The sequence below is a fragment of the Uloborus diversus genome, chromosome 10, assembly GCF_026930045.1.
Source record: "Uloborus diversus isolate 005 chromosome 10, Udiv.v.3.1, whole genome shotgun sequence".
NCBI classification, from domain to species: domain Eukaryota; kingdom Metazoa; phylum Arthropoda; class Arachnida; order Araneae; family Uloboridae; genus Uloborus; species Uloborus diversus.
The window spans coordinates 53946762-53973018 of NC_072740.1; the positions used below are offsets into that span (position 1 = coordinate 53946762).

Genomic DNA, 26257 nt, shown 5'->3' on the forward strand with positions numbered 1-26257 from the left:
TTTATATGATAAGGGCTAATTCCGTGCAGTAGCGTAATTACGTACCGCAAGATCCCGCAACGCGGTGGGACCCGCAGTCTGAAGGGGCCCGAAAAATTTTAAGCTTTGTTTTCATTCAATTTTGTTAAATTTTTCCGAAAATCAAACTTAGTTCAAAAAGCATCTATTGGTGCTGGGGTCCCCAAGAACCCCAGAATCTACTGACCTAGGGCCCCAGATAAAGATATCCTCTAGGACCCTAGGCAAAAACACTTTTTCGGGGCGCTCATGCAGCCAAACATTACAATGTTTGCTATTTGCGAAAACAATTTTGCCATTTGGGGCCCCCAAATAGCAGGCGCTCTAGGTCACGGTCTAGTTGACCTATTCAGTAAATAGGCCCTGAGGAAGAGGGCCCACGACCCAAAAAACTTCCCTGTGCGAAAAACAAACCTTGGCTCGGTGCAAAAAGTATTATATTGCTTTCTCTAGAGGCCACCTGCTATGAACGGGAAGGAAAATTCCTGAAAGAAAATAAGAAGAGAAAAAATCCTGACCATCATACCAGAGCCCCCGAAAAAAGACAGCCAATAGAAATGTTGGGTAGGATCTAGATTGGGGGGGGGGGTCGGAAGGGACCTGAAATTTGTTTAGCTTTATTTTCATTTAATATTATTAAATTTTCTGTAAATTAAACTTATTTTAACTCGAGAACCTATTGGCCTTGAGCCCCTAATAAAAATATCAAAGGTCCTATGCCAAACCCTTTTTCGAGGTCCTCTTGTAACCAAACATTACAATTTTCGCCATTCGCTAAAACAGTTTTTGCCATATGGGGGCCTCCAAATAGCAGCAGCCCTAGGCCTCAGTCTAGTTGGCCTATTAATAAACTGACCCTACGTTAGGAGGGGGAATAGCCTACAACTCCTGACCTCCCAAGTTAAAGAAAAGAAATGCTATAGCTACTTTGTTTTAAGTTGAATTTTTTTTTGGGGGGGGGGAGGGGCAATTGCTAATATATCACCTACTAAGATTTTACTTCTTTTTTAAACAATAAATAAAAGATAGGGACTTAGCTAAAGAGGTGGGAAAGAAGGGATCCTACGGCTAAATAAGGCTTTTTGCATCAAACACAGCCTATTGTGTTTTTAAATTTTAATTTCGGAAACATTCTGGGAGAGAGTACCAAAAACGTTTTTGGGACTTTGATTTCGAACCTCATCCCTTCTCAAATTTTTAATTTTGAAACGTTGATTTTCAAAAAATGCTGGGAGAGCATCGGAACTCGACCCTTTCTCTTCAGGTCATCAAAGGTGAACTACGTTTCAGGAGTTCAATTTTGAAAAGTTTCCGGGGCAGAGCCTCCGAACCCTCGTTCCTTTTAAAATTACCGAACATCATCTAAATTTGCGTTTTGGGAACTTCAATATTTAAATATCTTTTTTAGAAGTCTAATCTTTGAACAGCTTCCCCTAACATAAAATCCTAAAAACGCATTTGTGGAGCACTTTCGATAAAGTTAGGGGAAGGAATGAGGGGTTTGAAACTTTGCCCCTAAATTTTTCGAAACCGAAATTCCAAAAAGACACTTCAAAGATGGCTCACAATAGCATTTTTAAAACTTTAATTTCGAAAAATTTACTAAGAAGGTCCTCAAAACTTGCATTCTTCTTAATGTCACCTAAATTCGCCTAAAATTGCGTTTTTGGAACTTCAATTTCGAAAATTTTGAGGCAGAGTCCCCAATTCCAATCTTTTATTGTAACGACATATGAGGTGGCTTACAATTGCGTTTTTAGGAGTCCCCCCCCCCAATAATATAAACGAAGATTGTCTAAAATTGCGTTTTTAGAACTTTAATATCGGGAGATTTTTGCAAGAGCCCCTGACTCTTTCCCCCAAAGGGGACTTACAATCACATGTGTAAAAACTTTCGAAAAATTTATATGTTAAACCCTCCAAACCTTTCAGCCTCCTAACATCACTGACGAACGTTTAAAATCACTATTCTGGAAATTCGAAAAACTCCAGAGGAGAGTTCTCAACCTCATTCTTTCACCTAACGTCATCAAAGGTACTGCATTTTTAGAAGTTCAATCTCGAAAATTTTCTGGGATAACCCCCCGAACTTCGTTGTTTTAAGATCATCGAATGTCTTTTAAAATTGCGTTTTTCAAACTTTCAATGCCAAAATATTTGTGGGAGAGATCCACTGACCCCTTTCCATTACGTTACAAGAAAAAAAAAAAAAAAAAAAAAAAACTTGCCATCGTGTTTTTAAAACTTCAATTTCAAAAACTTTACGACGAAGGGCCCTGAACCTACCTTCTTCCACATATAGTCTGAAATTCTGTTTTTTAAACTAAAATTTCAGAAAGAGAATTTCAGAAGCTCTACCCGAACCCTTATTTCTGTACAAATATTATATTTACAACTAGTGGTACCAGCACGGCTTTGCCCGTAGTTGAAAAATTAAAAAGTCATTTGGTTCGCCTGTATATTTACAAATAATGGATGACGTATATCTCGCCAATTTGTTATGTTCATTTGCTCGCCAGTGTTACGGTTTCACGTTATGATAGTTTCGTAATTTACTCTTCCACGTTGTGATAATTTGCTCGGTAAAATTTTCTTAAAACTGGAATAGAAAAAGAACAAAATCGAATTTTTGAAAAATCGCTTCGAGATGCACACCCCCATGCCACAAGCTAACTATGTGCCAAAATTCATGAAATTCGACCGAACGGTCTAGGCGTTGTGCGCGCGTCACAGAGATCCAGACAGAGATTCCAATATCCAGACAGAGAGACTTTCAGCTTTATTATTAGTAAAGATTTAATTCATATTGATAATTCTTTTTCTCCTCCTTGTGACGAATTCTCCGGATTTCTGTAGCTAATTAACCTTTTCTAAACTAGAAGGTGATCTGTGGGGGTGAAAAAAAAAAAATCGAAAAATTGTACTACAAATATACATTAATACGATTTTTAGTAGGGGGCCCAAAATCAGATTTTGCGGTGTGGACGAAAATTTGAAGTTACGCTCCTGATTCGGTGCCTGAAAAAAGTGGTCAACTTAGACAGGTGGTCAACTTACACGGGTGGTCAACTTCATAGGTTTTACTGTAACGGAAACACAGACAAAGCGATCAGATGGGAGATCACGAGAGTTTACTGTGATCTCAAAAAAAAAAAAATGTTCTTATTCGGCACATTTTGTCTGGCGATTCGGCAAATTTGGAGACATAATTGCAATATTTAAATGTCCTAAGGTCCCTTTTCATTAGATGCACTATGTGTACCTCGTATTTTATCATTCGGCAAAATTTGGAATTCCATTCGGCAAATTCAGAACGTCCCCTCCTCAACATTTCAGTTCGGGATTCCCCTGGACTTAGCTCTTGAGGTCCGAAAATTACTTTCATTCAGCAAAATTGAATACCTTAGACACCAACAAACATATGAACAGCCAAAAAATATATATCTAAAATACAGAAATTTTAAATAATCATATTTTAAATAAAAATTGAAGTAATATATCTAGGAGGAAACGGCTATAATTTGCTTCAACGTGCATCGTAACTGTAATAAAAATTAAAAGGCATTTGATATCATTGCGTAAACTTAGTACATAATTTAAAAAATGTTAATTTAAATTTCATTTTTAAAGAAAGACAGCAATTAAATTTAAACTTCTCAAAGAAAAATTTAGAACACATTAAAAAGAAAGAAAAGGTGGTAAGTAAAGCAGAAAACGTTTGTTTTAATTTACAGTAAGAAATAATAAGTTATGCATTATATTACAGTAAAAGAACGAAATTGGAAGATGTCGACTTTCACCGGCGATACATAGAAAATATTCGTTCTTTCGCCGATGCTTTTTGCATATGGATGTCGACATTTTCCAGATTTCGGATTTTCACAGTACCATATGAAATAGATGCAACTTACTGGTTTTAAAATCCGGCGAATGTTTTCCAGTGTCGAATTCACATTCTTCACGGAACATAAATAAAATGTTGAGATGATTACATCATACGAGCTACTTGGATTGTTTTCAAGAATATTTGCTTCGGGGCGCAAAAATATATTATTCGGAATACCTTTTAGTTTCTCACGTTTATCTAAATCCACATACGCCAAGTCAATCACATGTTGATTTGAATAATCTTTAAAATCATTTGACATTTTCACACCAAGTTCTAGTATTCGAAGCCTACGACAAGCAAATTGCGGGCAAGATTCACTTAGAAGTGCAAACATTTTTTCTCGAAGATGTTCAGAATCTTTTAATTTAAAAATTTTATTCCAGTTGGAAATTTTTTTGCGTAATCTAGAACTTAGTTTTAGCAATATTATGAAAGGCCAAAGCATGGTAAGAGACACAAACCAGGCGAATACAGTCGAAAATAGAAGAAACTTGACTTCTTTTGAAGATACTTGCCTGTCTGAAGACATATCAAGCGATTTACTGACATACAAAACGTCAAGAACTTAAACCGACATTAATGTTTTGTATTAGAGCAATTGTAGTTTTTGGTCGACGCTCTCAATGACATAAACCGAACTTGTGTCAACAAAGCTGGCAGAATTCCAAACTTAAGCGAAATGTTTGTTCATGATTATCTAACTGTCAAGGACATACGTTCAAAGTGCACCGTTTCGACGGAAAATAGAGGAATATTATTTCGTTCTTCTTCCTCAACAGACGATTGATATTTGCATTTATCTAAAATGTTTGAGTAGATAGTGGGGGAAGATAATATTCTATATTTCCCTTCTTTGTTGGTTATTTTTATTTATTTTTTTCTGTGCCTTTATATGGATAAATAATTTTTTTTAGAACACTCGTGACTTTTACTATTTTTAAATGAGTTAGATTATTCCTTTGTTATAAAAAGAACTTATTTCATGTTTATCTATGTTTTGTTTCTATAACTGCAGTGTTGGTGTAGGGCTCTGCGGCGGATGGTAGTGCCTGTGTGTGCAGTGGCGCGCACGGGGGGGGGGGGGGGGAGAGAAGAGACACCCGTCGGCCCGGACCCGATTCTGAAGGGGGCCCGAGATTTTTAAAATGAGGGGTGAAATATATTTAGGGAAGTGGGGGTAAACAAAATGGAGGGGGGCCGTAGAAGTAATTTGTGACGGGCCCCAAAATTTTTGTGCACGCCTCTGTGTCTGTGTGTTGTACAGGAGGTCGTGGGTTCGATTCCCGCCGGTGCCCACGCCCTAATTGTGTTTTCCTCTCCTTGTGCTGGAAATCTTACTTGAATTGTCTTGTCTGTTCATAAAAATTAGGAAAAATTGTCGCAGTTATTAAATGGAACCGAGGCAAGTCGCATAGCACGTAGTCCTCTTACAATTGCGTGAGCGAATGTTCCCGTTTGAACTTCTTCGTGTTTATTGTTTTGCTTTTGATGAGGACTGCAATCTAAACGTTTCCTCTCCCTTAGAGGACTGCATACAATGCGAATTGCCTCCGAACATACACAGGAAAGATTTAGGATGATTTGCTAGTGGTTGACCACCTGCTAGTAGTTGACCAGTTTTGAATGGGTGTTAGGACGGTACAATTACAAAGACATATAAAAAATTTCAAGAAAATGACTTTTCTTACTAGTGAGAATTGTCATGAGATAAAATGTTTAATCGTATTCCTCGACGTTAAATTTTATTCTTCAGGTTCATTTACTGATATATGCTGATCAGCCATGTTTATACTAAATAAAAAAAATTGCATCATTTTACTAATCATTTATGCTGGGATTCAGGGGTGGTCAAACTGGTTGTCTAAAATGCAATTAATGCCAGTAGTTGATCAGAACGGTCAAGTAATGAACTTATGTTGGTTTTAAAGCTTTTTTCTCGAAACCAAAGTGATTACAAACGTTTTTTAGCTTAAATAAACTGTAATGCTATTTTTGTTAAAAAAAAAAAGGATTTTTGCAAGTAATTGACTAGCCGCCTGTCCTCTGAACTAATAGAACCAAAATTTGTGTTACGGTTATTTGAACAGATGCTCTCCTAATTTCGAAAATTTTAAACAACGTAGTACTAACACAGATTTTGCTATAGTCAACTAATTTCAGAAATTTCGAATTGCAACATCCACATTTTTCATGCGCAAATTGATCCGCGTATTGAAAAACCTCAAATTGCGTTGTAACTAGTGGCGTGTGACAAAAACTGCAAAGATGAAGAATGTTTGTTCTAGTGACAGTATAAAAGAGAAGCATTTTGCATAACTCACAGGGTAAGAGGGTAGTAGATTCATCAACCACTAAACACCATGTGCAAAGCTTAAGGAAAAAATCTGTAAAATGCAGAGTGGAAAGCGTGTTTCTTCAACCGGTGCTTAAAATTTCAAACAAACAATTTTCGTCACACGTCGATCGATCGAACGCGTCTTCTGGCTTATAAATAAACTGATCAATTTGAGCAAGGAAAAATTGGGTGTTGTCATTTGAAAATTTTGAGATTCTATCACTTTAACCGCGGACATGAGATCACTGCTTTATTTAAAATCATCAATCTCAAACGCTTTCCTTTAAATAACCTTTCTAAAATTTTGGATCGATAGGTTCAGCGAATAAGCCGCTATAGGACTCCGTGTATAAGGAAATTTACTTTTCGACACCCCTAAATACGATTAAACATTTTTCGTTTAAGTGTTACTTAACAGTAATGTTATAATATTTATGCATTATTCTGGCAGCTATGCTGACTAGATTCGGGACGATGGTAACGTTTGGGTCCTTCGGCGACTTACATGATGGTGATGTCATATCTACTTGGAGTGACTGCTATAGATTTGGCGAGAAATGAAAGAGATATCGCTAAGTTGGTATCTTATTTTGCAACTTGATTTTTGGCGCCAAATTGCTAAATGTCGCCAAATTTGGCGACTTTTTTAATATTTAATAGGTCATTGTTGGAAGAGTTTAAAAGTATGTGCGAATGTTGATTTTTTTAGGTATCAGTTTCAATCTATTTTGCGGTTTATCCGAGAAATTCACTTATCCGCGGTTACCATGTCGCCCTATTCTGCAGATAATTAGAAGTTTACTATACTTACACTGATCACTCATAATATCAATGCATTATTTTTACTAAATATTTAAGCATTATACGAGCGGTCTAGGATGGCTAGATTCTCCGCCTGAGGTGCCTGAGTTGTCTCATCTATCAATGACGTCATATGCGTTTGTAGTCCATAGACTTGGCAAGAAATTGAAGATATAATATAAAGTTGGCACCATTTTTTGGTGACTTAGTTCTGGAACCAAATGGCACGAAATTTTCACGACATCTTAACCTATTAATCATCACTGTCGTGTAACCATCATCAAAGTCACGTGACATCTGTGATGAAGTCATCCACCCAACAACCAATCAGGAGCGACCTTTAAGGGAACATAAGAACATACAGGCATGCATCGGGTTCGATTTTAATATTGTAGAATTCAGATTTTACATTGTTTAAAAATGGTCAACTACTAGCAGACGCTGGTCAACTACTGGAAGCGAGTGGTCAACTACTGGCGAAATCTCCCTTTTTATATAATCCCCCTATTCGAAATAACTTGAAAAATAGTAAGTAAAACAGAAAAATGATTAGTAACCGTTGATCCTGATAGTTTTATAGACACCGAGAAAATTTTTCAATTTTTTTTCCTGTGAAATTAAATAGAACTTGAAGAAATTTACACTAAATGATCAACTACTGGCAAATCACCCTACATCACAATAGAAGGAAATAATAACCAGGGCACCGGCAGGAATCAAACCCGCAACCTCCGGCTTAGAAGACGAAACTTCTACCACAGAGCAACGGAGGCCCGTCTCCCTTACATATGATATATTTTATTCCATACAGCTCAGAATACAGGGTGACCAGTAATTAACGCGATGATGATAAAAATGAATTTCTCGAAAACTACTGATTCAAAAAATTCTACTTAAATTCTAAAACAAAGTATAATGCATAGGAATTTTTCGGATACATGTTCGACGTGGCTGTCATCTCTAGCTATAAAATAGCGCAAACGAATAGTGAAATTCTGCATCACTCGCTGAAGGGTCGAAGTTTCAATGCTTTCAATAACAGTCTGAATCTCAGTTTTCAGGTCTTCGATGCTCTTGAGGGCTTCTAGCGTAAACTTTGTCTTTGATATAACCCCACAAAAATGAATTGCTGGGGTTCAAGTCAAAAGAGTAGGGTGCCTAATTAATTCCCATATTTTTAGATTTCGGGTACCCTAAAGTCAAAATCCGCTCATTAAAGGGCTTTTTAAGTAGATCAAGCACTTCATTGGAACAATGAGGTAGTTCTCCGTCTTGCATCAGCGAAGTGCTTTCGAAATCCAGCTCACTTTAAGTTACTGGAATGAACTGATTTCCCAAAATTTCTATATGTCGTTCAGAAGTGAGTCTGCTCGTTGTTTTAAGCTTAAACTCAGTCGCAAACTTTCTTTGGGTCACAATTGGGCTGTTGTTGTTCGGATAATACGTTCGAACCATGAAAATGAGCTCAGAAATGCTATGTCTCGACATTTTCATTGAAAAATAAACAACAAAGCCAACTCAATGAGACTACGCGAAAAAAATCCGCCAACGCACTGAATCTAACCGCCAAGTTTGGACTTGATACGCCAAACAGTTTTCGAGAAATTGAGATTTCTTTTCAACGCGTTAATTACTGGGCTGGTAACACATGAAAGAATTTACACCACAAAGAAGGTAAAGTACATCCGGGGCGAGGGAGAGAAGCGAGCCCACCGCCTGAAGTATAGGAAGCAATTGCTTAGACCACTCGGCCACTGAGGCCCCCAGATTAAACTTACTTATTTATTTCAAAATAGCATAACAGCTTCACATACTCAAAGGACTCCCTGCGTACACTTTCACTTTCACTCGAGGGTCCTTGATACCTACCACTATATGTGTTTTAACCAGGGTTGGCTTTCTGCCGGCAGAAACTGGTTATAACCGGTAAAAACCGTCAGAAACTGGCAAAAATTAAAAAGCATCTTTATTAATTCAAGTAATTACAAAATGATATTTGTTTAAGTAAACTAAAAAATGTAATTCCATTTCATCATTGTAAAAAGTAAAACTCATTGCCCTTGATTTAGTTTGATCAGAAAGAGAACTGTTTAACTGCAGATGCTCGTAACATTTGTATTAATCTAAAGAACGAGAATCTCAAGGGCACTTAAGAAAAAGAAGTGACATACAGATTTAGACAGGCAGTTACTGGTTGTTATTTGCTAGCTTATACGTGTCATCTAAAATGCTTGAGATTAAAATTATCATGTGCTCAAGAAGAAAATGCCCGAATTTTACTTGCCGATAGTAACCTCGATTTTATACCTAATATCACAGCTTTACAAAACAAATTAACCCTTTTCCTAAAACTTATTTTTCCAATCAAATTTAGAACCACTCCAGTTACTACATTGTGGACCAGTTTAAAAAATATATACAATTGATGAAAGTGTCATAAATCTTTACTGGATCCTTGATGGCATTGCCATCTAGTTCTTCTGTTGCGAGAGTATTCTGTTAATTCTCCTCTATTTATATTAAATTAAGAAATCATTTATATTTTCAATCCACCTTTTCTTAGAGACAGCTGCAGAGTGCAAAAAAAACATATTTTTTTATTTTAATGATATCATAATTAAATTGTGCTTTGGCTAACATTTCATTATTTTCCCGTGCTAAATTCCTATTGGGTATCAAATATTTCTTGTATGTCATTTTTTGAGTTTTTGCCAGTTTCTGCCACAAATGTGGCAGAAAGAGGTTTTTGCCATGCCGGTTTTAACCGGTTTCTACCAGTGGTTTTAACCTCCTTGGCAGAAACTTGCCAACCCTGGTTTTAACCAGTTGGATGGGACCCTGAAGACAGCTCAGATTTTTTAATCCAGACCAGAAACCGAGCAATTCCTGGTCTGGCACCCCCAGAGGTACCGTTTCTCTAGGAAGACTTTGTGATTACGAGCATATTTAATGTCCCTCAGTCACCGTTAGTGAAGACGGTAAATCTTCGACCGGCTAGGATCGAACCCGGAACCCTCCGGTCACAAGTCCGATGCCTAACTGGTCAAGCCACCACGGTCCTACTGCCTGCGTACAGAGCGCCTTGCCTCCGGACCCTCACAGGAACGATTAACAACTCAAGAGAAGGAAGTAACACCCAGGGCACCGTCGGGAATCGAACCCAGCTTCGGCTTGGAAGACAAAGCTTCTGCCACACAGCCACGGAGGCCTCCTGACTGAACTTGAACTTTCTGGGAGCGTCCATAGCAGAGCGGCGGAAAGCGCTCGCGCCGACAGCTACCTGATCGCAATAAAGGAAGTCATGGGTTCGATTTCCAACCGTGCATTGGCATAATTTCCTCTCTTTGCACTGTAAATCTTTCTCAAGTAGTCTTGTTCGTGAATAAAAATCTGGAAAATCTGTCGTAGTTATTGAACGTGAACAGAGGCAAGGCATATACGAGTATTACGCAGTTCTCTTATAATTGCGTGAACTAATGCTGCCGATTGAAGTTGAACTTGTTAGGGGGCCCTTCATAGAAGAGCGGTGAGAAGCGCTGGCGCTAACAGCTACTTGAGTGCACTGAAGGAGATATGAGTTCGACTTCCACCGAAGTGATATTTCCTTGTGCTTTTAATCATTCCTGTCTGTCTGAAGGCACGTTTTGCTCGCAGTCCTCTGATGTATGCACAACTGCTCAGCAGCTTCTTGTATACATTTAATTGCAGTAAATATAAAGTCCCTTGTAATTTTGTTTTATTTTGGTGCACCAGAAGTTTTTTAATGTTCTAAAAATAACTCAGTACAACATTGTCATTTATCATTTACCTTTATGGTTTAACTCATAACAATGATACACCATTTTTTATGACATACAGTAGACCCTTCTTTTACGCGGGGGTTGCGTTTCACGGAAATGGGCGTAAATAAGAACCGCGTAAATTAAGACTTAATAGCAGTTAAGTCTTAATTTACGCAGTCTATTAAGTCTTATTACAGCATTACGTGTAATAAGACTTAATAGCAGTGTTAAAATAGGGGTCAGGTTCTATAGATGAAAAAAATACTTCATTCTAGAGATGACTAATTTTATATTAAGTTTAATGTATACTTATATCGATATATATATATATATATATATATATATATATATATATATATATATATATATATATATATATATATATATATATATATATATATATATAACATGCATTTAAAAAAGCATAAATTAGTTTCGTGTTTTTAAAAGAGAGCTGGCTGTGATAGATTTTCGGCAGTCATTACGAATTTTTCTCCTTAGTTCTTTGCAGAGCATTAACGCATTCATGATCACTTGCGTCATTTTCATGGTAGAATCTTCCTCCACTAACAAATTAGAAAGATCTTTTGCTATTGTCAAGGAATGGCTCAGCATTTTCAATGTGAAACGCTTTTGGTTGTGTGTCATCGATGTCGGTATCCTCGTTGGTTTTGTCCTCCATTGTCACTCCTAAACGCCCTCCTTCCAGTGTATTCTTTAATAATTTCCCTTCTGAAAGTAAAGACCCGGAACTAATCACATAAAATGTCTCCAGTGGCCCTAGCTCGATTATTAGCACGCTAAAATGCAGTTTATTACGCGTAATCTACAATCTCAGGATTTTGAAAGAGGGGAAAATTTTATCTGTTTTATCGTAAAACCAAAACTTATCCACGTAAAATAAAAGTCTCAAATCTTAAACAACGTATAATCAAAACCGCGTAGAATATACCCGCGTAAAACGAGGGTCTATTGTAGTTATCTTGCAACAAACTTCTATTTTTACAGCATAAACATGTTAGTAAACAAATATTAAAGTGAAAAAAAAATTAATTTGAATTTTTGGCATCTTGAATTCAAATTATGTTTTTCGCAATCACGAGCGTGTGTGTTTGTGTAGGCGCATGTGTGTGGGTGCGTGGGTGCGTAAGTGTATGTATGCATGTGTGTGAGTGAGTGTTGTGTACGTGCGTGTGCGTGTAGGCGTTCGTGTGTGTGTGTGTGTAGAGGTTCGTGTGTGTGGGACATGGACGCCACCGCCCAGCAAAAGTGGATTTCGGGGGACAGTGCTCAGGACCAGCCGCGCCGCCGCCTGTGGACGGTGGTGCTGCAGGCCTGGTCCAAGCTGAAAAAGGCACGAACGCCAAAAACGGTCAAGTGAGAACAATAAGCAATCGTGATTGCTCAAAAATTAAATCACTCTCCATATCAACAGAAAAAAGCTGAAGTACTGTAAGGAAAAAAATCTATAATAAGGTTTTTTATACCTTATAGTTTTCTTTCTTTCTTTCTTTCTTCTTCTTTTTTTTGTGAAACTTAATGATAACATGTGAGTTCACAAATTCCAAAAACCTGACAATGAAGAACTGTTATACTTATTGAAAAAATCGGCATCAACAATAAAAAAAAATCTTGATATTTTTAATGAAGAAGGCAATGTTTCCCAGATTTGTCATGATCGTATTCAGCACAAGATTTTGATGAATGAGTCGTCACCCAACATCATTTAGGCTTCTGCATAGTACAAATCATTTGTTAGGCTTGAAACATGTCAAGCCAAACCGACAACAAAATATCCAGACTGGAACATCGCCAATAAGGATAAAACAAATGCATCTTTTTGATATCAGCAATGGAAGACATAGTTCCTATACGTGTTCACAAATGAAAGCTTTACTTGGTTGCAATGCCAACTATGTGCGGCCTGACAAACATATTAATTTGATATAAATACTTTTTGTCGCAAATAATATCTGAAAATCCTGTTTTTCTTATATCAGCATCAAGATTGCGATTAAGACAGCATCCATCAAAATACGTTCGCCAAATTGGAGCGACTACCCACTGAAGTGTAGATTTCCATTCAGTAGAAGGATATGCAATATGTTCGTGAAACACATATTTTCCACCCTAAAAGAAAAATAAATATGCGTTACTGGACACAGATGTTATCAGCGGCATAAGAAAATAGTGTAGAGTAGGAAGAGAGAACCCGAAATGCATCTAAAATGCTCTTGGCGACTTTGTCACACCCAGGATGAATTTACCCAGTACTCTAATGTTAGTTTCTATCTTTTCTGAGGCTTGACAGAAAATGTAAGGGATAAATCTTTCAATCAATACAGCTAGCGACCTTTTGCTGTGAATGCAAGCAGTAAAAAGTGGAAAAATTTCCCCGGATATGGGAAAATTCACTCCAGTCGACGATAGTTGATTTATTTCGATACATTGTAGAAAGATAATAATAATAGCAGTATAATATATCTATACTATAGATATTATGCATGCATAATATTACTGTGGTTGTCTGCCAAAAGTTGATATGTCAACTTTGATATGGCAAAAAACATGATATGTAGAGTTATCAACTTTTGGTAAAGATTTATATGAAAGTTTTTATTATACGTATCATGTTTGGTAGTTCATATTTTTTCTCGCTTAACTTTAAATATATCAAATTCTGGCATAGAAAAATAGCATTCCGAACTTATATCATGATGAGTTAAGTAGAAAATGGTCAAATTTGACTTATCAACTTTTGGCAAATACCCACAGATGTATATGGATGTATGCGGGTGTGTATGTTCCTAATACAAATCCCGCAGTTTACGTCGGATCTTCGCCAACTTTGGCAAAAGTCATGGGAAGCTCAATAGTTCGCATAAGGAGGGTAGCGGGAGGGGCAGGGGGTCATCAGAAAATCTGTGAAATGGAATTTTACGACTATTATGGACAATGATTGGTTTTTTAAAACTAAATTTACATTTTGAGTCATAAAATTGCTTTTTTCTACATGTTGACGTGGAGATTTACACTATTGTTTAAAAATTATTTTCAAGCCTGATTGTTGAACAGTTTTGACACAACTGTCTGTTACTTGACACAGCTGTTATTAGTGACGTAGACCGTGCAACACCTGGCACTGCAGCAAGGGCGGATCCCGAAATTTTTCAAGTTAGGGCCGATTGATTTTTATTACTTACTTTTTACTATGTATACTGAATTTAAAGTATTGATCATAAGGATTTTGGACTTTAATTTCGAAACAGTTCCGGTATAGGGTCCCAAACTCAAACCTCCCTTCTTCCAACATCAATAAAACTCGTCTAAATTTGCGTTTTTTGAACTTCATTTTCGAAAAATTACCGGTGGAGAGTCCCTCAAGTTAGGAGCGATCGCCCCCATCGCCCCTTCCTTGTATCCGTCCTTACAATGCAGCTAGTGCTATTTAAAATTTCACTCTTATACATCGACTTAGATCATGCATACATGACGAATTCTGTTGAATGAGATATATGAGGCAGTGAGAAGCAAAGGGATGCAAGTGGCAAAATTAAAAATTTGGAGATAACCAGTACAAATGATAGGTGAACCCCTCCTCTATCTTGGGGCAAGATATAGGACTAGTATAGCAGCCCCGGTAGGTTCCGGTGTACAGTTTGATTTACAACAAAATTTCAATGAAAGCCTACCTAGGATCTGATCTTTAAACGCGTTTTACTCAAAACCAATTTCCACTTGCATCCCTTTGCTTCTCACTGCCTCATATGTCAACTAAAATTTGTTTCAAAACTTTTAGAGAAAGCATTTCAATATTTAAAAACGCATTTGAAGTCAAACTTGTTTGAACGAAAAACAAACGATATAACACAAACGAAAAAATAGAATTTTTCAAGATGCGAAATTGAATTACGAAACAAAATCATGATGAATTTCTCTAAATATTTCCATATATACAACTTGAATTTACAATAGGGAAGTTGCAACCTATTAAATGTTCATATTTTGACTATTGGATATTGTTAATTGACCCTCCAAACAAAACTAAAAAATTCACCATCGCCGAATTTTAAAACACCGTGATTGATTTTTAAGGAATTTTTAAAAATCCACGAGCAAAAGTGCACTCTTCTGAAACGTCACGAGCTTACGTCACAGGGTACTAATGGGCTGCCTTGCACCGAAGATCCCTTGTTTTCGCTACGGACATTTTGAGCGCGCTGATATTTTTATTTTTTAGAAATTCAATAATCCTTTTGAACACACTATGGGGGCCGGATTCGTTAAAGCACAATCTAATAATCTTCTTCAAGTAACATCAATGATGGTATTCGAATATTTCCGAGAGGATGAGAGGTTTAATGTTCAAGAAACGCGAGGAGTTAAGCCTTACGTTTCGTCTTCGAAGTCAACTGCACGTCCTTCAGCTTCTCCCGCGGCGGAAGAGCGCATGACGTCACTTCCTGTTCTATTCGACGTCACAATGCTTGAACTTTAAAAATGAATTAAAAAAAAAACTACTTATCGTATCGCAAAAATTTTTTCACCTATGATGTTCATACATTTTACTCTATCATATAAAAATAAAATTGAAAAATCGAAAACTTCCCTATTAAATGAATCATTGTGGCTAAAAAGAGTTTACTTATGTATTCGTATCAAAATGTAAATGAAAATAGAAAAATACATAGAGCCTTGTCAGAGCACGAGAAACAATAGGTCAACTAACTGATGTTCATCCACTGAATTTGGAAAATTATCTTGAGTTTAAAAGTAAAGAGTTACTGATCTGATAATGGGCGTAGAGCCTGGGGACGTGTGCTGGTATGGTCGAAACGACGCCACCGGTAGACAAATCAAAGCTTAATTCGGGGGGGGGGGGGGCGAAAGAGAATGATTGCTTGCGTATGATTTCTCTACTGGTAGAATACCAGCAGATAGCCTCAGGTCAGAAACCAGGGGTCTGGCCAGAGGATATTTGGGTCCGTTAACGGACCCTTCACAAAAATCCGATCAACCGAAACGGACCTTTCACAAAATCCCGATCAAACAAAACGGACCTTTCACAAAATCCCGATCAAACAAAACGGACCCTTCACAAAATTCTGATAAGCAAGATCGTATCTTTCACAAATTGTTTATTGAAAGAGCAAATCTGAAAGCAAAATACCGCATATTTCTGTGTATAAACCGATAATTTTTGGAACCTCTTTTTTAAAATCAAATTAGAGGGATCAGCTTATACAAAATCGGCTAATTAAAAAAAAATCGGTACTCTTGCGATGCTCCTGCAAGCGATAAATAATTGCTACTGCCAAATAAATATAATGGTTGTTTGTTTTATCACAGCTAATTTGCAGCGGTGTTGTTGTAAACTTTTCTGAAAAGGCATTGGTAAGCATTTTTCTCCCCACTCATGATTTAATAAACAATAATAATATGTGTCTGCGAAATGAACTTAGAACTGCAAAGGGATAGGGAAAAGGGGGGATATGGGTGGGGAAAAAATATGATCGCTTCAGATAGGGTTACCAACTTCAAAATTATCACCACTTAGCGTCTGGCGTTGAACCTTTATAATGACTTGATTAGAAAATATTCTCATCATTTTACCAGTTTGTCAATATTTGCGTTTTTACGGGTGCAGTGCGATGTTTAATTGTTATTTTGGGAGAAAACTATAAGGGTTTTGATTTTTCGATGCTAACAAGGATGATTAACTTTAAATAAACTCTTTGAATTACCTTTTTTTTTCTTTAGATGTCAACATTTTGAAAAATGCTATCTTTTAACATCCGATATGAGAATCATATTTTGTTCTTTTTTCAAGCTAACTTCGCTTTATTAGGATGCAATTAAATGAAAAGTCTCTTTATTTCTGTTAGAACTCTCTTTTCAAGTTTTTAAAGCAAAATTCCATTTCTGTTATGAGTCAAAAATTAAAATGCTGAATAGATGGTTTATTTTAATTTTTATTATTATTATTATTATTATTATTATTATTATTATTATTTTTTTTTTTTGCGTCAACTGTATCCACAGATATTAATGAAATGTTTATCATAAGACTCTAAAATGCAATTTTAAAAGAATTTTATCAGAAATATTTCTTTCACAAGCCGTTTTTATACTTTTGATGCCTTCACTTTGAGAATTGCGATCTCTTTGCATCCGCTATGGGAATCCGATTTTTCGAATTTTTGATGATTATTATGCTTTGTTAAGAGGTAAACAATTAAAATATCTTTTTATTTTTGTTAAAATCACGGAATTTATAAGTTTTAAATGAAATTTGTGCTTTTTAAGAATGTCTTGGGTCAAAAAGTTAAATGCTGAACCCTATTCTGAATTTTATTTATTTATTTATTTTTTGTTACAAATATTTTAAATACTGCACAGAAATATTTCTAGTATAATTTAACATAATGTAGAATGGTAGATAAATATTGATATTGAGAGAGCGATGCACCCCCCCCCCCCACCCCGCCAAATATCAGAAAAACACCCCAGAATGATTTTCTCGACATAGAAGAGGAAAACACTCAACTTTAAGTTTAATTGATGCAGTTTGTGCCATCTCTAAATTCTAAAATTTCATTTAAAATTTTTTTTTTTTTTTTTTTTTTTTTGCGAAATTATTTGATTTTTCACAAAATTAATTCATTTTTCACAAAATTATTTGATTTTTCACAAAAAACGGACCTTGTGGAAAATCCTGGACAGACCCCTGGAAACTGTCCCTAATCCATTGAAAAAATTAGTGAATTTATAAAAAATAAAATGATACAAAAAATATCAATGCATTTAAAATTTCTACCTGTGTCATAGAATACTTTGGGAATTTGGGATTGAAATTTGTGAACAGCTGAACCGTTTTTTCGTGAATCTAAGTAATTTCGGATATTCTGGCTAGGGAGCGCGTAATTTCAAGACACAATAGTAGAGACAGGCGTAAAGTAATTTACAAGAAACTGATTCAAAACTGTCCAAATTTTTTTGAATGTAAGTTTAGCAATTTCGTCTCTGAACAATTGTTCCAGTATCAGGGTTAATATCATTAATGCCCTACTGTTATCACTGAGCACTGATTATCTAGCGTAGAAGAGTCTCCTGTGAAAGACTTGACATTGAAAAACAAGTGATTGCCGTCCAACACAGAATTTATTTGTTATATTGCAACAGCAAAGTACCTTAGTCAATACCAATCTCAAAATAAGGTCACTTATATTAATTTTTCTTCATTTAATAAAAACCATTTTATTAAATTAGGAAATTTTCCTGCAGTAGGCACTTGCATAGGTAGCTGGTGCACCAAAAAGGGGGGTCAAAACAGACGTGGGAGGTTCGGGGGAGGCACCCCTAAAGACTATTTTTTTTCCTGTTTCCATCTTTTTTTTGTTTCTAAATAAAATTAAGATTCATTATGGGATTTTAACATTGCTGATTAAATGACTTCTAAAAAACGTGAAATATGGCCTCAAAAATCGGAACGGATGGACACTTCCCCTTCCCTTTCAAATTTAAAGTCCCATTCTTATGAAATAACATGTGAAAAACCCATTTATTTTGAATTTCTAGTCTTCATTTTCATGAAATAAATGAATACGCTGTAAAAAACATTTTTCAATCGATCGTGAAAAGTGAGGTGCAATTACTCTTTACTTTTGGAAGTAAGGGGGCAGTTGCTCCCTTGCCCACCCGTACGTGCCGCCTATGGGCACTTGGAACATCTTACTGGGAAAAGTTGTAACGAGAATGGGGGTAGACAGCTTTAAGAGGTCTATTGATCTTCATTCAGGCCCGGATCTATAAATTTTGCCCCCCCCCCCCCTGATATGTAGGGCCCTAGAGGCCAGCAGTGTATATTTGCAACGTTAATAAATCTTAGTGCTAGTTCTGTTTTTTTTTTTTTTTTTTTTTCAATTTCTTGGGCCGTTGGGCTCTTTAAAGACGTGTCCGCCCCCCCCCCCCCCCCCGCCCTGCGTGGTGTGCGGGTAAGCAGATCCGGACCTACTAATAAATTGACTACAACCAGCCTTTTCTGTCCCAGAGCCTGAAGGAGTTATTCCAAATAACTACTTTTCACTTACTCATATAAATGGAGTCTTGCCTTTAAAGAGACTTTACTATCGAGGAATATTGTAATGAAGATCGAAATTTTCTAAATTGCAAGTGAACTAGGGGATTAAGTGACTAAGGGAGTTTCGTTATAGTAGCCACAATCAGGCAAAAACTTAGTGATCTAACGAAATTGCTGTAGTTTTTATATTTATTCGACATCAATTCATTTCAGAGTTTTATCTGCATAAGAGCTCACGGAAACTCATTTTCAGTACTTCTGTTCGAATCTATGTAAATTTGTGTGCATCAGACGGAAATACGGCTATTTACGTATTAAAATAGGTTCTGGAGACTGTAGAATTCCCCCATTCTTACCTAGAAATTAAGCTCTGATTCTTTTCCTGGATTAAGGAGAAGTAGGGGTTGCTTCCAATCGACTATGATATGCTTGTCAGATCGATATCTGCCGTTTTTGCTAAGAATTCGAGGCAGATAACGAAGCGTGATTTCTCTGTACTCAAAAAATGGTTACAGTTTGTTCTATAGTAGTCACAAAAAGGCTTATGTACTGGCCGAACACGTAAGTGAGGGAGTGAACAAGCCACAAAACTACATACACTGAAAAAAATGAAGTTTTCAAAAATTAGTACATTCATGCTTTCAATTTTTCTTGAAAACTTTTGTTTCAAATATGAGTACCCATGTTTTCAAATAGTGTGCTGAATTATTTCATACTCGAAAATGAGTACATAATACTCAGTTTTGAAATTATTGCATATTCAAAAAAGAGCACAAATACCTCAAAAATGAGCACACATATTGATTTGAGTATTTGAATGTTTCAAATTTGAATACCACGTAGTCGGAGCCATTTTGACTCGCGATATGTTCAAATTTGAGTGTTTTTTCGTCATTTTTGAAATTGCTGGTTTTACAGTATATGAGGTAGTGAAAAGCAAATGGATGTAAGTTGACATTTTCATTTTTTGATTAAAACGTGTTTAAAGATAAGGTCCTAATTAGGCTTTCATTGATTTTTCTCTCCAAGTTATGCAGTTCGTAGCACTTAACACGGCTACTAAAACCATATCTTACTCCAAAATAGATGAGAGACCCGTCAACAACGTGTACTTGTTATCTCCAAAATTTTAATTTTGGTACCTACATCTCTTTCCTTCTAGGTGCCTCATATGTGCTTTTCTCGTATTTAAAATGCCTAAACTTAAAGCGCAATTACCTTACCACTTTGGACATTACCGCTCGATGCATTGTGCAACTAAATAAGCGATTGAAAAAGCATACCTAAAACTTTCATGCAAATTAATTGATTGCTAACTTTTCCGTAAGCTTTAGAGTAATACTTCGTTAAAAAATACTTTAAATTAAGAAACATTTATTTTTTGAGTAAAGTTTAGAAGTTATTCATAATTTTAAGTGAGCACCATTACCCTAAGTCTAAATAGCATGGTTCCCTAGTACTTTATTAGAAACATTCAACTAAGCCACGATTCTAAGCAGCTAAACATCATCAAAAGCTGACAATAAAAGTTGAGTAAAGAATAATAAATTTTAGAAATTAAAGAGCTTCAAGAAATGGCATTGAGATACTTACGGGTTTGAGAACGCGCTTTACTTCCTTGAGAACAGCAGTAACGTCAGCAACAGAACATAGTGTGTATGTAGAAACTACAACATCCATCGAAGAATCTTCAATTTCTTTCATATTTTCAGCAAAGCCGTGAATAGCTCTCTCATAAGATACTTGAGGATAATTCTTTTGATTTTGGCGAAAGTACTCTCCAAAAGATTTATTCATATCAACGGTCGTCAATTTGGAGTTTTCTGGATAAAATGGAAGATTAGCTCCAGATCCTATGCCTATTTCCAGTACTTTCAATGGTACCGATTTATTTCTCTGTGATAAATGACGATCCAAGAGTGCAAACTGTGCTTTTCGTAAAGGAATCAGCTTTGAATCAAAAATCGGAATGCAGAGTTTGGTAAAAAGCCACGCAAACCACTTGTTTCGGAATGTTTTGCAGCATTTCAGCAGTACAACAAACGGAAAAAGAGCTGTCAGTGTGAGTGTCCACCAGATAATGGCGAAAGCTGACCACAGGAGGAATTCGAATGGTTCCAAAAAGTTCTTCATAGCTCTGAGTAAGAAGCATAACAGATATTAAAAACACATTGAGAAAATAGATTTCACTGTAAGTTAAAACTGCTGCAGGCTACAATAAATATTCAGTGTACCTCTTTAAAATCCAACTAGAATCTTACAAAGACATATATTTCTTCAAAATGATAAGAATATCCAAGATTGTGTTTTAATCTTTAATTGGCCAGGTGGGGTGTCTTACATCCCAGAAGAATTGGACTTGTGCATTCAAACGTTTTATAACGCTTACATAGCTTTATAAGCATGCATGATTGCAGTTGCATAAATAAATAATGCAGAAATCTTCGAGAGTTTCATAGTTTAATTTGCTAAATTTTGGTGAGTAGGGGAATGTGGGGCAAAGTGAAATAGTTAAGATGACTAAGTTTTTTCAAAATGAACAAATCGGAAATTTGTTTTGAAAATTACAGTACATAAGGAAAGAACATTGCATTTTATAATAAAACTTGCGTTGAAACAGTATTTTTTATTTTTTGCAGTAAATTTGAATCCTCAAATAAATAAATAAATAAATAAACAAAAATAAAAAAAAGAAAGAAAAAGGAAAAAAAAAATGAAAAATTTCACCCTTTTTTTTCGTATGGCAAAGTGAAAAGTAAAATATTTTCCGAATGAAATATTCTCTATTTGATTGTAAAAAGTATTTTTGATCAAATGAATCAGTAAATAAAATTTTGAATGAATTATTGAAAAGATAATGAAACAATATATAAACAAATTATTAAATGAATAAATCAATTAACATGTGAATAAAAATAAATGAGCGAGTAAAAGAATGAATGAATAAGAAAAACAGTGTATGAATGAGTAAAAAGTGAATTTCTAAATGAAGGAATGTAAATGAATTAACTAATAAATGAAAACGTAAGTGATTTATATTCACTTTGCCCAATATATATGTACTTGACTAATTGTACAATTTATTTAAAATCCAGATAAGGTTAACGTTAACTATATTGAATATTAGGAGGTCTCAATCAATATTTAAAATGTTAATAACAAGAACTTTATCATTTTAGTCACAAAAATAATTTTTGACTTAAACACAATACACTCAGGAACATTGAAAATAGCGCCCCAAGAAAGAAGAATGGTACACTCGCGAAAATTCTGTAAGAGAGTGCTCAGCCAAATAGGATCTCAAGGAATCTTTAACATACAGCATAATCTTGGGCAGGGAGTGGTCTTCGGGCCCCATTCCCAACAAAAAAGTTGTCAAGTTCAAGTAGTCTGATATCAGGAAGGGCTCCCTCAAAGAATGGATCCCTAGTTTCCTACAAGGCTGACATGGCCTCTCGTCGGCCCTGATCTTGGGACATAGACGCTAACGATTTCTCTCATCTTGAAAATCCACGGACTGAAAACTTGGATCGCGGGTTCAAAACCCCGCAGCCAAAGGCGTACGAAGCCAATGTCTAACCACTATGCTACCTAGTGGAGGAATCAAATGTAGAAGAATTTTCAATACAATGTTCATTCTTTCTCGATTTTCCTTCAGAAATTAGTATGTTGACGCTACCATGATTCACATTTTAGGAATAGAAGTAATGTAGTTGCTTTTGACACGCATTTTTTATTATAATTATAAGGTGAGTGCGCCAAACAAGGCCACCCCCCTCCCCCCCCCCCATTTTTCTACGAGTAGGTAGAACAGCAAAAATTCGCAAGGTTGTGATTATATCGTCATCAGAAAGTCTAACTGCTGATAAAGCGTCATCAACAAGCAGTTTGTTATCAACAGGCAAAAATGTAGCAACAGTTATTGCCATCGTCATAGCCTTCTTACTGAATTAATATTTCGAATCCATTGGTGCATCTGCTTTTTCAATTCTTGTATTTGACAGCAGTTTGACGATGCTTTTTAAACCACACCAGCTACAGTCACATCTTTTCGCTCACCAGCAAAACAGTCATCTTCAAGATTTCGTCATTAGCAGCATCCTAATTTGAGAGTTCTTCAACTAGTTAGCTTCTAACCGTAATTCTGAGCCCCACCACTGAGTTCATGTCTTATTAGCCACAGATGTACTTGGTGATACGTCGGAAATGCATGCTGCTCCATCAGTTGGAGAAAGAGTCAGGATATCAAGTTTTATGTTTGCAAGCTACTTGAACAAGAGATTTTTAACTGAACTCATTGACGGATTTTTCAGTGACTGGAATACCATACCATGAGGCTCGTGATATTAGATCCATGGATTCCTGGGAAGAAGAACCGCTGACTAATACATTAGCTGTACGTTGTATGATATTGGACGTTTGGTTCAGTTTGACAAAACCGATGCACGATAGGATGTGACAGGTGTGGTTGTAGAAAAGCATCAGTAAACTGCTTTGTCACATGTCCGAACTGCAAGGGAAGTAGCAACAATGAAATTAAAATATTAATTCATGAAGTTGAAGAAGGCGATGAAGAAGACATCGATACCAGGAGTGCCCACCTAGGGGGGAGGGGGTCATGAAATTTTTAGGGAGGGGGTGCTTTGAGTTGTATTTTTTTTTCATTTTGGGGGGTTTTGCTTTTGAGGGGGTCTCTGCGATATTGAGTTGGGGCGCTTTTGCCCTTAGGGGGGGCACCCCTGTCGATACACTACTGAATTTTTGGATAATTTACCTGCTGCTGGTGAAGATGCAAGAGCTTTGAACTTCTCGCCTCAAAATAAAACCAAGATGTCACCTTGAATGCTTATTTATTCATTTTTTTAGTTACTTTTAGTCCCTGTAAATACTTTCAATATTATTATTAGTAAAAATATAACAAAAACTATAAAATTGTTGAAGTAAATAAGGGTTACTTGCAGTTACCTTATTTATGTTAATAAAATATTAATCATGACATCATTTTAACTATAGTTGAGGCAAACCTAACTCTGCAGTATTGAAAGACTACGCAGATCCTAATCACAGCATTACGGCCCTGCCAGATTAGCTTTGCTCCAACTATAAGTTGTTCTTAAATAGGTAATAACTCCTAATTGAAGTTGAAATAATTTTAAATTGGCTTCAAAACGCCGGAAACACCTTATAGATGCAGCGCGGCTAATCATGTCAGAAAGAAATACGCGACTAATGGAAGATTAAGAGGATATATAAACTAATATTTACTTGAGTCTCCAATGCAGTGCTTGCATGCATTATTTATTTAGCTCATTTTGAGTTAACGACAATATAAGTTACTATATTTGCATTAATTGAATTTTTACACTTCAATTGAAAACAGAACAAATTACGTATAAGTATTTAATAACTTAAAAATGGCCATTTCGAAAAAGTTGCTCTTTGTACATCCTTCTAGCTACTGGGGATGCATTTTTATCTTTATTTTCATATTCAATAACATGTCACAAAACAAACAGAAAAATAAATATTTTTTTAGTGATTACATTTAAGTTTTATTTCTTTAACCAGATGAATATTTTGAAAGTAAGTTATGTATTTTGACTGTGCAAAAGACAGTTACGTGTATTTAAATAGTAAATAAAAGCAATCGATGAAATAAATTTGATTTCTATCAAAACAAAATGCTATTTAGTACAATTTAAAATAAATAGGTCATTCATTTCTTATTACATACCTTTCTGCTATTAAGGATGACTTTTACAGAACATTTCGAATGAACTTGTTTTCGATAAACTAAGTGTTTGAGTAAGTAAACACAACTTTAAGAAGTCAATTGCAGGGAAATTTGGCTGTAACAGATAATTGCGGATACTGAATTCCGCTTATCATTTGATTTGCCTCCTTTTCGTTTATCTTAGGTGTCTTTTCTTTTTCAAGGCTCAACTGCCTAACAAACAGCGTCCTCTCTTGGAAAAGAACAAACAGGTTTTTAATGTTCTCATTTCCTGCAACCACTAATGCTGGCTTCTAGAAAACATGTCATGAAGAATAATTTCTCAAATGAGAAAATTAACATTAGTGACGTAGCTACATTTTTTTAAAAGAAGGAATTATGAATTTCTTAAAGTTTCGATATTATTATTATCTCAGTTTGAAAGTATTGATAATTGACACATTCGATGAGCAAGTAATTTTCCTAATCCTTTGACTTTTTAGTTGCTGCCAGGGTTGCGGAGTAGGAGGGAAAATTATCGACTCCAATTCCGGGAATTTTTACATCCTCGACTCCTTTAATCAAAATCAGCCCGACTGCGCAAGCACTGACAGTTGCGAACTTTGGGAGAAATTGACTGACTCCCGACTCCTTTACCCCAAATCACTTCAACTCAAACTCCTTTACATCAGAATCAGTCCGACTCCGTAAACATTGGCCAATTGCGAACTTCGAGGTAAAATGACTGACTCCGACTTCTCAAAACAAATCTGACTCCTCAAGCACTGTCGATTGTGGACCGACCCTGACTGTTGGAATTTTAAACCTTCGACTCTCAATTCCAGCTCAGACTCATTTACCCCAAAATCAGTCCGACGCCAACTCCGCAGCCCTTGTTGCTGCTACGAAAAGCTCCGTCAGAGATAATAGTTTAAACATCCGCGACACTAACGTCACTATGATTTTTCTCATAATTTTACACGATAAATCACTAAGAATAATTAGCCCATACATTTAACGTAATAACGTTCTGTTTTTAGTTTCCTGCAAATTTTTAACCAGGTTTTCAGAATTGGTTTCTGAAAAGCAGGTGCAAACTTTGAGTTAATACAATAAGCATCCAGTAGCGGTTGAAATTTCTTCTGTTGTAATTTTCTTTTCTTTCCCGTGTTGTCTTGAAAAACTTCTGTATTCAAATTTTATATGTGTTCAGGGGCTTTCGGTGAATCATTGCTCTAAACTCACATGTTTTGAGATTTGAATTCAAATTATGTTTTCGCAATCACGAATTGCGTTAGGACCCTACTCGTTGGGTATCTTGTTTCTACTAATGGCTTTTATCGCAACCATAATTTGAATTCAAGATGTCAAAATTCAAATGAATGCCAGTGGGCTGGATGCTGTTTTCGCGTAAAAAGGATTGCGTAGTCGAAAAAGTCGTTTATAAATAATTCTATTCCAAGGCACATGGATACCTGCATTATAAACATAGGAAAACCAGAGGAGCAGCACCTAGAGACGGTAGTGCTCGCGGACGCCCCGGGGGCAAAAATCCAAGGACGCGGACGTCATTCAACGCTCAAGTAATAAGCAATTCGTGATAGCTGAAAACACAAAAAAATAAATAAATAAATAAATA

General features: G+C 36.0%; 1 protein-coding gene across 2 annotated transcripts in view; it reads right to left on the reverse strand.

Moving 5' to 3' along the window:
- The window catches only part of LOC129231419 (thiol S-methyltransferase METTL7B-like), a 37870-nt gene extending 13042 nt beyond the window's left edge, over positions 1 to 24828 (reverse strand). Inside the window, exons 1-3 of one of the 2 annotated variants that reach the window (XM_054865729.1) lie at positions 24640 to 24828; positions 20499 to 21042; positions 12313 to 12955 (exon numbers count right to left, since the gene is read on the reverse strand). In XM_054865729.1, the coding sequence (XP_054721704.1) occupies positions 12719 to 12955; positions 20499 to 21038 (777 nt within the window). In that variant the 5' untranslated portion in view covers positions 21039 to 21042; positions 24640 to 24828 and the 3' untranslated portion in view covers positions 12313 to 12718. Of the gene's footprint in view, positions 1 to 3929; positions 4629 to 12312; positions 12956 to 20498; positions 21043 to 24639 lie in introns of those variants that run through there. The other variant, XM_054865730.1, reaches the window with a different exon arrangement.
- Between the last annotated feature and the right edge of the window lie 1429 nt (positions 24829 to 26257).